Source organism: Porites lutea, chromosome 14, assembly GCF_958299795.1.
Source record: "Porites lutea chromosome 14, jaPorLute2.1, whole genome shotgun sequence".
Lineage (NCBI taxonomy): Eukaryota > Metazoa > Cnidaria > Anthozoa > Scleractinia > Poritidae > Porites > Porites lutea.
Window position 1 is genome coordinate 9,221,751 of NC_133214.1, and position 13,337 is coordinate 9,235,087.

At 37.3% G+C, this 13,337-nt stretch overlaps 1 protein-coding gene across 3 annotated transcripts in view; it reads right to left on the bottom strand.

The window, feature by feature from the left end:
• The window catches only part of LOC140924076 (uncharacterized), a 136,424-nt gene that overhangs the window by 14,358 nt on the left and 108,729 nt on the right, over positions 1-13,337 (bottom strand). For all 3 annotated transcript variants that reach the window (XM_073374075.1, XM_073374076.1, XM_073374074.1), the window contains exons 2-3: positions 4,409-5,087; positions 1,151-1,596 (exon numbers count right to left, since the gene is read on the bottom strand). In XM_073374075.1, coding sequence (XP_073230176.1) covers positions 1,151-1,596; positions 4,409-5,045 — 1,083 coding nt within the window. In that variant the 5' untranslated portion in view covers positions 5,046-5,087. The remainder of the gene's footprint in view (positions 1-1,150; positions 1,597-4,408; positions 5,088-13,337) is intronic.

Here is a 13,337-nt window from a genome sequence, read left to right on the forward strand (position 1 = left end):
TAACAATAACATTTTATTGTTATCTAACATCATGCCTAATCTGCTAATTCCTCGCGTAGCGAAGGATAAAAAAAATTGTCTACATTGGCATCGTGCGCGGATCGCACGGCGAGGCAGAATGTTAATTGTTAACTTGGCTACCGTAAATGACCTCATAGATACCCACTTCCAAATAAAACGCCTCTTAAGCCTCTTATATAATAAACGCCCCCTCTACGCTGTTAAAATTAATCTCAAGACGCCCCCTATGAGAATTACTACCAAATACTACGATTAAGAAAAAGGGAGCAAAATCATTCATTCCGTTCAGCTCCTTGCTTTTATAACAAACAAAGCTTTGTGTATTTCATCTTGTTCAATGTCAAGTTCAAAATAAGGATAAACTAACGAAGGCATAACATAATAACCCCGAGCGAGGATTCCGACATCGATGTTGGGATTTGAGGATTAAGAATACACGCCTGAAGCCTATCTATTAAACGTCCCCGCTTAGACCCCTAAACTTAGATAGACGCCCTGGGCGCTTATTAGGTCATTTACGGTAAATGCCTTGTATCTCTTGCTGGCGGTCTGCAATAACATCGATCATCAAGCGATGAATTTCGACGGCAGAAGTTTTTTTCACAAAGACAATTGAGGCAATTTAGACTATAGCTTTAGAAGGAGAACGAAAATCGAGACATTCAATAAAAATTTTTCCGTGCTTCTCACTTAGCAGACGAATTTGCTTCTGCCGACTAGCTATGCTTGTAGGAGGTGCCTTTCAGTTCGGCTTTTTACAGTCGAAACCTTGCTTTCTTCTCAAAAATCGACCCTGAAACTTCCTTGGAACTCATGTCACACCGAGGACAACCCAAAATCAACTTGGCAATTTTCCCATCGATGGATCAAAGACTGGTTTCGGCTTCTTACTTCGGACGTTAAAGCCAGCGAACCCGCGGTAACTGTTTGATTTTTATCTTCTTTTTTCATCCGGCGGCCAATATAATTTTAGCCATCCAGTTTCGAACCCTGCCGACCACGGCTTAACTTAATTGAGTGGTGCTATTTTAAACCCATTTTCGTGAGGGTAAGTGGGCCACCTTTTTCTGCTATAAGCATTACTTGATTAAAGTACAATAAAAAAGCCAAGATTTAACTGGAAACAAACCTGGTTCACAAATGAATCGTCTCTCTTTCCACCATCTGCATCATCCGCCTTTGTTCCACTCCTGTAATTTTCATTTTTAAGCTGGTCAATGTCGTGTATTTTTGCATCTTCTTCCTCCTTCTGAACCCAAAGCTTTTCCACCACCATCTGTGCCACCTCGTTAGAACAACCCAACAACCCTCGTTCACTCTTATCAATGGGTTGCCAGTTCTTAACTTCGTCGGCATCCACTTGAAAGATTGACGGATCCACTTCAATTCCTTCAGTACTATTTTCGTTACGATTAAATGGCAGACCGATGAGAGATTTTTTCAAGCTTGTTTTTCCTGCCCTATCCTGACCAATAAGCAATATCCGAGAACGCTGAACACTAACAGCTCCATCTCTAAGAGCACGTTGATAAACAAGCCGCGCTCTTTGTCCTCGTGCTTCTATTTCCTTGGGAGCTACAACGAATAAAAAATTTTTAAATCATGTGTCAGACATGACCCTCGTAAATGTTTTTTTGACTTGTCACGTCAGTCTTTGTTTATTGGAACCAACGGGTAACCTGCAGATCATGGAGCCACAGTTTCACAACTCACTAAACCCTTCAAGGGCAAATACAACTGCAACTCCGCATGCTTTGTTCACAACGTTTTCTGAAAAGAAGATTCTCAATATATATTTTTTTTCATACGGGCCATGCACCAACATCCATCAATTTGAGGGCTGTTTCCTAAGAGGTCAGGTCAGTTCAAACGCTTTTAAAAATTTCAACGGATGCATAGTTGAATACTTGAATTTTATTGGTCTGTCTGCAAAAACACTTGAGAATCTTTTATTTTGAGAAAACTTTGTGATTGGAAAATCTTCTTCCAGGTGTCCCGGTTTGAGTGTCCGCACTGCAATGTACAAGTTTAGTCTTGATGATCTTTTTACCCACAGTAATGTTGTTAAAATAATTCAGTGTTTACCGACTACTAGCAGCTGCTACTCAGATTAATGCTAACAATCAAGAACGTAATTAAAGAAATCTTACCATAGAAGGTAAGTGAATTGAAAGTTACTGTACTTTTTAACTGTTATCGTTACCTTTGGAGGGTCGTGAGTTCGATTCTAGGCTAGAGATCGGAATTTTTTCTGAGCTTTCTGGTGTTAGATTTCTCCTTCTTCCAAATTAATGTAGTTTACGTTTTGTTTTATCAAGTTGGATGATTTCATTTACATTAAACATATGATTTATATGGATGGGCATTAACAAATGCTGCTTCGCTTTTTCTTGTTTCATTTATATGTAATTTGTCGCCTTTAGTATAAGCAACATAAAGCAGCTAACTTTGTGCAGTTTAATTTTGATTCGAGGTTTTCAAAAAAAATTATTATTAACTGCCAGTTATCTTTTGGTCTGAATGTTTTAGTTTTCAATGAGAACAAATACTTTTGTCTTAAGATTTTTAGTGCTTGCTTTTTTCTTCTTAATTGTCTGACTTTCAATATTAAAACTATTAACAGTTGCCGCCAAGTTGAGATTGATTTGTTGAAAGCTAACGAAATATATACTTCTAACGAATATATACTTCCCGTGTATTGGGCTGCAGTGGTCTGATATTTTCTACGCTGACTTTAAAGCTGCTCCTAAACCGAATATAAACTATAGAAAAAACACACGTTTCGGCTTTTGTAGGAGTTGTTCGTGAGGTGTTTCCTCATTGGTCGCCGAAAACAAAACCACATCGATCATTGTTTATCATTATTTCCCATTATTTCACAGTTAGGGTACCGAACCAGTTGGCTTTTAGGGTTAAGAGAGCTGCTACATGCAGAGAATTATACCGGAGACATTTTGGTAGTCACGTGATGGTACGTCTACCCGTCGTACCGTCCGACGATCTACATCACAGGCGCCAATGTGAAATGTCACCCTTTTGTAGCTAATGTGGGTACCTGCAACCTATCTGAAAGTCAATATTTTAGTGCACATCAATGTTTCTATGTAGATTACATATAATCAAATGCACGATAAAAAAAATAACTTATAAAATATTAAAAATAAAACAAATTACTTTAATTACATAGGCACTTGAAAATTAATTACAAAAAAGGTACGTATATGCAAAAAATGTAGAAATAAATAAAATTATAGAATAGTGTACGTATGAAAGTTACTAGCTTTCAATTGATTGCAGGCGTACGTTTATTTTTGTCAGCAGGAATTAAGTTGATTGTTTCTTGGTTACGGTGAAAGGTGAACTCTCTCAAAGGGCCTTTTCATGAAAATCACAGAACTATCAGACCTGGAAAACTACTTTATTCAAGATCGAAGTTTCAAAATTGAAGGAAATTAAAGGAAACCAGCAGTTAGTGAGACAAAGTGTTTTACGTCGGTAAAATTTAGCGACTTTGCGAAGCTATATATTCGTTAGCTTTCAACAAATCAATCTCAACTTGGCGGCAACTTGCAGTTGTAAATGTTTCATTGAATTTTCATTCACGTCATGACGGCGACTCAATAATTGTTCCTTGTCCCGTGCCACTTAACATGTTTTTTTAAGCCAGTGAGTTTGACTCTACCGGTATTTTACTTTACTCTTTGATTAAGCAACTTGTAAGGAGATTCTGTTTTCATAGAGGTTTTTTTCAAGGTCTTTTAGGTCTTAGATTTCGAGGCACCAATTGCCACCGACCTACCATTACCTTCTCTCCAATAACCCAATCCAATTCACAGGTATGATTGAAATAAATGTCTGCTGTAAGTGGGTGATTTAACTCAAATTTGGAGTATACCAATGCGTGGTGAACTCAGAAAGTAGGGGGCGAACTTGTATTGGCCTAATTCACTAGGGTGCGAACTTACTGATATTCCTTGTTTTCGGTCTTAGATCACAGCAGTCAGTCAAAATGGCGCGTGAATCAAATATTTTTCAAGATTAAATAGATGAAATAAAATATCACTTCTTGTGGTCAAAGTAAAGTTTTCAAAAAACAGAAAAAAGATTCTGTGGTCTTTTTCCTTAGAGAAAATACTTGTTTGAGTTGAAACTCCATACTACATCTAACTAAATTGGACGACGCGTGTACTGTCTGTGATCGCTAAAATTGCTGCGAGCCCTAAGTCGAGCAGCACACTAATCGTTGGGTCTCCTGTGGTTCCTTGGGTCTCCTGTCGTTATTTAGATGTTTCAATCTTGATTTATGTTTGTGAGGAAGATTTTTAGCAGTTCATTTGTTATTACTGTAATAAGGGTTCAATTTAACTTAGCCTTTATTTGTCCTCACCAGCAATATCAGTGTACAGTCCTCTTTTCTCCAACTTTAGAGCAAACTTTATAGCATCAACAGTTAAAGGGTTACCACTCACACTCAGCTGCAACAGCTCCTTCAGGTCACCAATCTCAGCAGGTAATTCAGTAAGATTGTTTCCATCCAAGTACAGCCTGCTAAGCCTGTTCAGCTTTTGAATACTGGTAGGTAAACCAACCAACTGGTTGTTAGTCACACTCAGCCAACTCAGCTCCTTTAGGTCACCAATCTCAGCAGGTAATTCAGTAAGATTGTTTCCTTCCAAGTAAAGCTGTGAAAGCCTGTTCAGCTTTTGAATACTGGTAGGTAAACCAACCAACTGGTTGTTACTCACTCTGAGCTCCTTCAGCTCCTTTAGGTCACCAATCTCAGCAGGTAATTCAGTAAGATTGTTTCCATCCAAGTTCAGCCATTGAAGCCTGTTCAGCTTGTTAATACTTGTTGGCAACTTAGTCAGTTTATTTTTCCGAAGACTAAGTTCCTGCACTTCACTCAGTTCAATGACTGCATCAGGTACCCTGGATAGTCCCTCTCCAACCAGATCCAAAAAAGCTACTCCATAATAGTATTTTAAGTATTTAGCTTTCAATTTAGTACTGGAATAATCCTCCATGTTTAAGACTATTAGAGCAGACTTGTCCTTTTTATTACATAACTAAAATGATAAAAAAAGACATGTGTAGTTAGTAAACTAAACATTATTATCAGTTATTGCTTTTAAAATCGGAGACTAGGTGTCTGCAGGTGTCTGTTTTAACAAAGAGAGGAATAAACAGCATGAAACAGGCCAATTTATACTAAACTCACAAATATATGCACAACGAGTTCCCCCGTGGATCCACAGATGCGCCGGAATTTAAATGCACGGGTCCCATGGGCACAGGGAGCGTTTGTGCGTGATGGCCCCCAGTGAGAATATTATTTAATCACCTACATTATAACGGCCGCCCTATCCTTTTAGCCCTCTCTGTTATTATGGGAAGCCTGTACTCTATTAATTATTATATTGATTTCTATTTTGTAAAAAAACTGTAAATTGCTGGGTATGAATTAAGATGTTGGTGCTTCTTTCAAAATATTTACTTTAATTAAAATGAGGGTTTGAGTCCACCAAGCATGTCAGGTCCAAAAGCATCAATCAACAACCACACAATAGTTCTAAGCCTCCCAGAATACACAGCATATGGGAGTCTTCTGGAAATAATGACGATAAAGTCTTTGATGACCAGCTTTCCTGATGTACATTAGAGAAATAACTTCTCATCAAAATTTTATTGATACAAGGTAAACCCCACCAAACTGGTTTTTCAAAATTCAGATATTGCTTTATTTGACAGCACTGTTACAGTCAAACCAAGTCAAGCATACCCCCCAAGATTCTATTAATGAATTGATTATTTGAAAAATGAACCCATTAGTCGTTCCCGTAACTGGTGTCAAATTCAAAGCGCCATTTTTGCATGGATAATGAGCAGTGAATATTTTACGAGAACTTCTCTGTATTTGGTCAGATTGGAAATCTTTGAATGGATTATTAACTTCTTAGAAGACATTTACATCAATTTTAGGAAAATGGAACTGGTAGAAATTTCATAACTGCCTCGCGTGTGAATTCACGGCTCATTACACATGCAAGAATGCAGAGATCAATCTGAAATCTACAACTAGCAACGGATTCAACTTTTGAATAATAAATTCATTAATGGATTCTTGGGGGGTACGCTTGACCTGGTTTGACTGTAATATATACAGCTATTTCGATAAAGGTTGTCCAAAAAAGTGCATGCGACAATCCCGAAAGGTATTGTGGGTGGATTTGAGTGCACGTTCTTCAAAGAAATTTGAAAGAATGGCACCTGAGGCCACAGACATATGTTTGCGAATGCTAATAAAAAGGAAAGCAACAAAAGTAGGTTTGACAGCTACAGTCGTTAGGAACAGTGTGTTGATCATATCCCATAATTATTACCTTTCAGATTGTTGCATGCACATTTTTGGCGACAACCTTTCTTGAAAAAACTGTATACATCATTATTTGCAAGTTTTTTGCAACTTAGTTGAGCACAAGGAAAGTGCAGATGAGAAAATTTCAAGATTTTACATCCATGCTTCCTTCATTTCAATCCATTTTTCACCAATTTCAACCCAAAATAGCTACTCATTCAACAAGGACTTTGTGTACAAGACTTAGTGACTGCTGACTGGAAAGAATTTCTCTTTTAGTCAGTGCCATAACAAAGAGTTTTGCGTTTTTTCTCATGAAAGTTATTTATAAAAGCAATAGCAATTTTGTTTCCTGTATTTGCATAGCAAGTGATATAAACACTCATGGGGTTTACATAACTGTCTCAAATTCTCCCAACCCTCTCGTGTTTATATGATGCAATAATATTCCCTGCTTAAGCAGACATCTCTCATGACGAGACAAAGTGAGAGACCTCTGCTAGCAGAAAAATGCAAACATGGAAAACGATTTCTATATATTTGCTTAAGTCAATTTCACAACAGATTATGCACAATTATAAAATAACTGAGATAGTACGCGTGATCTGATTGGTCAAAAACCTATGGTTTATTATACCGGTAAACCCATAGAAGAAGGCATCCGGACCACGAGCCATAAACAAAACCGGCTATAACTGATCTGCAAACAACGATTTTAGAAAGGCTAAAAAACAGAACAAGTTACTTACCCAGCCCTTCTTAATATCAAAAGCGTTGGTTTCCACATTTTATTACTGCCATAGCTTTAGAAGTAATAAAGTACAAAGATGGAAAGCAGTTTACATTTCACGACGATGCCAAATCGCAAAGAAAGACTACAACTGTGTGAATTTCTGGTGTAGAAAGTCTCAAGGAAAACTTAGCCATGTGCCAACCAGCAACAAAACGGATAGTTTTAGCATTCTTGATTTATTTTATGTCAAAATTAAATTCCTTAATGAAAGAAATTGTTCCAAAAAGAGATCTCTGATCAAGATATGGTACAAAATCAGCCGCTGTAGGTTGTAAACAAGCTGCCAACGATGATGAAAGATGTCAGAGTTTCGGGCTGGTTTTTTCCAACATTTGCACAAATTATTCGGTGATATCGATGCTCTAACCTACCTCAAACCACCTGACTTTACAAATCGACAAATATTAACGCCAATATGTGGCTACGGCAAAGAAATTTTTCTCCACCACCGACATATTTTCCACCTGTTGCTGTACGTGCATATAAAGTTACATGCGACAACTTCGCAAATGCAGCCACTTCGTTACCGCAGCATTTCTTAATCATAATAAAGTCCAGAAAACAGATCTTAAACCACTGCCGCTTGTAAAATGTGAATGAAGTCCTCCATTACAATAGCTGACAGTTCCGTCTGTAAGCACGAAATCACTCTTACGGATCGACTCAACAAACAGCTGCGTACAGTCTGATGTTCAATTAATTTCTTCTTCTGTAGTAAACAAACCATGGGCGTATTCTTTCATTGTACGTTCGCATGAATAAATGTTGACTTTTCCTGTAAAACAGCTTTCATAAGTTATCGTGTAATGAGTGCAAAAACTCGTGTTTTGAAGCGCTGCTGTTTGTTGTTTGACTGAACTGAGTTTTGAGAAAGTTCAGCGCTATTAAATCGTGAGTCATGATTGGCTTATGATGACTTTAGAGAGAAGACATGACTTGATCACCGTACTAAAACCATATTTTTTACCTAAAAGACTCCATTCTACTAAAAGTTATTTTATAAATGCAATAGACCACACTTTCTATGGGTTTACCGGCGTGGTAAGCCACTTGGGATGTTGGGAGAACACTCAAAAAGCTTGTAAATCACTCGCCTTCGGCTCATGATTTACAAGCTTTTCTCGTGTTCTCCCAACATCCCGCGTGGGTTATCATGCCGGTAAACCCATAGAAAGTGTGGTCTATTGCTTAAATATTTTAGCTTAGTGTCTGCTCTAGTCCTCAAGGAATACATTTAAGGAACTCCTTATAGTGTAAAAAATAATAAGACAAACAAACAAATGAATAAACAAATGAACATCTCTTTCACGTACTTTGCTCTCGGTTTCAAACTCATATTTAGTTTATTTATTTACACCACCACTTCTTACAGCATTACATTCAATTTGAGATAAAATTAAGAGTACCATAAATACAATACATATCTTGATCTTGAATAACAATACAGTTTGAGTTGAAAAAGAACACTTCCATAAAAAAGATAATAAAAAAAATTAGGTCAAAAGAGTGAGTGGTGAGAAGATCTCAAAAAGCCAAAGCTGCTAATGTACTTAAAGAGGATCATCCGCCCATGATTTGGTCATTGACTGAAATAATTTAGGATCAAGGGGCAGAAGAATACAATAGACTTCAGTCAGATTCAAAGGTACGAGAAAAAAGTCCTCAAGAAGCTATAAATAATTTAAAATTAGAAATTTGTGGTGGAGCTTGAGATATATAGATACGTATAGATAATGGAAGGAAATTCCAAATTTTTGGACCCAAGTATAAAACAGAAAACTGTTTAAGATTTGTGAAAGGGTTTGAACCTAGGAGTCATTTCAAAAGTGGGTTGAGTTTGATTATCTGGGTGAACGTAGTCTGATGAGGACTGATGTTGTTGACAGTGACCAACGTTTCGACAACCTGTGTGCGGTAGTCATCTTCAGAGTCAAAGTGAGTTGTATCACGTCAGTTGATGGTATTATACTCTGGTTATTGATCCAATTGGTCAATTAAGTTGTGATATTATTGGTTGTCTGTCAGTTAAGCTGTGATTTTATTGGCTATGAAGACTCGTAATCAGTAATTTGTGCGTTTCGATCCGTCTATCTTCACAGTTTAAAACAGTCGCCCGTTAATTTTTAGTCAAATTGTCAGTTCTCCAGTCATTCTCTCGTAGCTAGTTTAAGTTCTCTCGTAGTTGTTTAAGATTTGTACAACAAAAGTGTGGTCTGTAATTTGTTACAAAACTGGTAGGCATATGTGTGCACCTGGCCACCAGTTTGTAAATAGTGAGAATGAAGAAATGATTGTCGAAGTGAAAGCAAATTTATGCAATTGAGTAAAGAAGCCTGAAAAATTCAGGACTTCAACGGGGTTTGAACCTGTGACCTCACAATACCGGTGCGATGCTCTACCAACTGACCTATGAAGCCACAGACGTTGGGAACAGGTCAATATTATTGTGGGTTCATATGTTCCCGTGAAAGAAATGAGCGTTAATGATAATATGAAATAAATAATGAAATAAATAATAGGTGGCAGTAGGCTTTTGCACATTATATGCTAGCATTATTTTGAGCATAATAGTAAGGCAAAAGAATTGAGCATAATGCCAGCATTTTAACAAGATTTTTGTATCATGAAAAAGAAAAAAAGTGTCTTAAGTGATGAAATTCACTGAGAAACAGCCAAACATATACATTTCAGAGATTTTGACAAGATATATATAACTGTTGCAAACAAAATTAGCCTGTACGCTTTAAATCAATGTTACAACATGTTTTGTGTTGTGCTTATTGACTGTTGGTGCCAAGCCCAAATGTAATTTTCAGGTTTCCATTAAAATACATTCTTAGAGTTACTGAAAATTTTTGTGTCTATTATTGTGTATGTATTGAGGGAATTTTCAAGCATCAAGGCCATTATAAGAGCATAATAGCAAAAATTTTAAAATTTTGAGCAAAAAAGAAAGAAGAATGTGCCAAAGTTTAGGCGATGGAGTGGGTAAGGGAGTTCCGTAGCACCCCCAAACAAAAATTAGGGGGGCAGAGCCCCAACTTTCACGGATGTATTTGACAAATACAGATGACATAGATGACTTCAGAGCGTGTCATTTTCTGCCCTCAGAAGACTGAAGAACCACCTAAGAAGCACAATGAAGGAGGGCCGCCTGATCAACTGCTGCCTGATGCATTGTCACAAATCAATTACAAACACACTATACACTGTGAAGATTGCTTGTGCCAATGAACAATGCAAAGGGCATTTTGGAAAAATTGAGTAGGGGTAATTGCGTATGGCTGAGTAGAAGATAACCCCCCCCCCCTCCCCGAAAGAAAAGAAGATGGTAGCATTAAATGATGATGAAAGCAGAATATAAATTTAGCAACATGGAACATAAAAACACCATATATATTTAAATCTTGGGTTTAACAAATAATGGAGCAGTGTGAGCATGATATTTTGATTTAGATAAAGCATGGATAGCACTTTTTTGTAAGATAAAAATTCTTTTCAAGTGAGTATTGTATGTGGATGACCAGACAATATTACAATAGCTTAGGTAAGGATATATAAGGGTATAATAAAGGGATAATTTACAGGGCTGTCTACTCTCACGGATAATCTGGGAGAGTCCAGATTTTGAACCATTTCTCCGAGTCTCCAGATTGGAGTCTGAAATCTCCCGGATAAATGGCAAACTTGGCAATTAATTATTAATCGCCAAGTTTGCCATTTCTCGTAGATTTAACTTTCTGACAATGAAATTTCAAATATTTTGGGTTGTTTCAGAGCTATCGTACTGTTAACATCGAACCGTTTCCTCACAAACTCCGGTATGCCATTGTAATATAAGCAATAATGTGATTGGTGGGTCAAATGTTACAATTCCAACAACATCTTTTTTGCGCATTTCTTTTTTAACAAATGACGTCATGTGCGATGCATTAAGACGTAATCTATCATCCCTTTCACATCAATTCTCAATATTTCAAGATGTCACAGGGTGGTTGACAGCCCTGAATTTAGTGCTGGTTAGACAAAAGATTAGCGTGACCTTTGAATTATTCTGACAGATTTTGCTAATTTGCCACAGATAAAATTTATGTGTGTTATTGGTCTTCTTAACATTGACTGATAATATTTATTTGCCTTTATCCATGAGCATACTCAGGGTTTGAGCCAGGCCGCGCCATTGCGCCAATCCCGCACTGCAATTGGAATTGTCCCTTTAAAAAACGGCCAAGGGGACAATTTGTCCCCTTCAAAATTTAGGGAAAAAACTCGAAAGGAAGCACACACGAAGAGATTTATTTCAGTACAGAAATTGCAAGCTGAAACAGAACGTGGAAAGTATATTTTATCGCACCTTTAAAGTTCATTTCAAAGTTGCCTTTCAGTCACGCTCTACTGCTATTTTTGTCGGAAATCTAAGACAGGGTTTCTGATTCTTCGCGCGGTCGCGGAGCCGCGAAATTCACAAAAACACGAAAAATACCGCGAAATTCGGTAGAAATCTTATCAAATACATGTCTGTACAACATATTTGAAACTTATTTTAGCTATAGGGGCTATTTACTTGCCGTAAACTTGCAAATTTATCTTGGAACTTCGGCACTGAAACATGCAAACAGATTATGTTGCAAAAAACTGGGCACTAGCCACGATGTTAAAGGCTTTGCCATTGGTTCATTTCTGGAGCGTATTGTTGTTGAAAGAGCAAATGATGACCTCTGTTAGAAAAACGTTAAAAAGGCTGGTCTGATCAGCGCAAAACCGATCGATTTGTAGCGAAATTTGCAGTGAAAATAACCACAAAATCGGCCGTTTTTTACCGATTGCTTTTCGGTGAAGTTTGCCCCGAAAGCTCCCTCGAAATCGGCCGATTTTTCCGGGAATTTGTCCCTAAAAATCCCGCGAAATTTGACTTTTTCTTCCGAGACCTATCAGAAGCCCTGCTAAGACCACAAACCCCTTTGCATCAGCAGAAGGGTGTACAAATTTCTGTCCCCCTAAAAATGAAAATGTCCCCCAAAATTTTAGCCAAGGGGACAAATTGTCCCCCAGTGATCAAATCCTAGCTCAAACCCTGCATACTATCAAGCTCTATAATTCATAACTATCTATACCTGGTTTATATCTGAATTCAAAACATAAATACTAGTGTCATCTGCTTCCGTTCTGAACCTCGTGGAACACCACATTTGATTTGTTGAGTCAAGGAGCACATTTCTTTAACCTGGATAAACTGCTCACGTTTTGAAAAGTAGCTCCTAATCTATTAATTTAAAGGGCTAGGCTGTGAAAGCCATAATATTCCAACTTAGAAAATAGAATATCATGATCCAAAGTATCCAACACTTTTGACAGATCTAGCGAAAACACTGGCACTACCTTAGCACTAACATTAATGGCCAAAGCAGTCTTATTGATAAGGTGAATCAATGACAATGATGTTGAATGCTTATCACTTAATCCAAACTGGAATTTACAATATCTCGTAACGTTCTACTTGGGAAGATACTTGTGCATTAAACCTTTCCGAAATATTTGGAAAAAACTGGTAATAGTAAAATAGGTCTATAAGATCGATATCAGGCTCCCCAGTATTGTAATTAGACAGGAATGAGCTTTGCCACTTTAAGTTTATCAGGAAAAATACCTTTTGCTAACAAAAGATTAATAATATTATTATGATTGACACAGCTGGGTCAAAAAAAAAGATCAACAGACTTTTTGATGACTGCATAGTGATATTATCATACCCAGGAGCTTTATCTTCCTTGAAATTGTCGCAGATGTCCTGCAATTCATCTGGATTGGTCGGTTTAAGAGAAATTTCTTCATAGTCATTTTGGAGAAAAGAGCGAAAGGATAAGCAAGAAGAAGGAATTTTACCATTATGAAATTTTGGAATTGTTTCTTTAGTAATCCATTAAATTTTTACACATCACTCTGCTTTTTCACTAACTTGAGAGTGTCACGCATGGTTGGGAGAGGAGAAAACTTGAATTTCAGTCAGAGCAGTGAACACATGTCTCACAGCACAGTTCCAGTCCTAGGAGGTTATTTCACACAGTGATGATACACCTTTAAGAAGTTTCTAGATTCAAGATTAACCAAAAAACTAATATGGCTAACTCAAATTTAGTGTCCCATGCGAAGGAATGTTATCACGTGCGT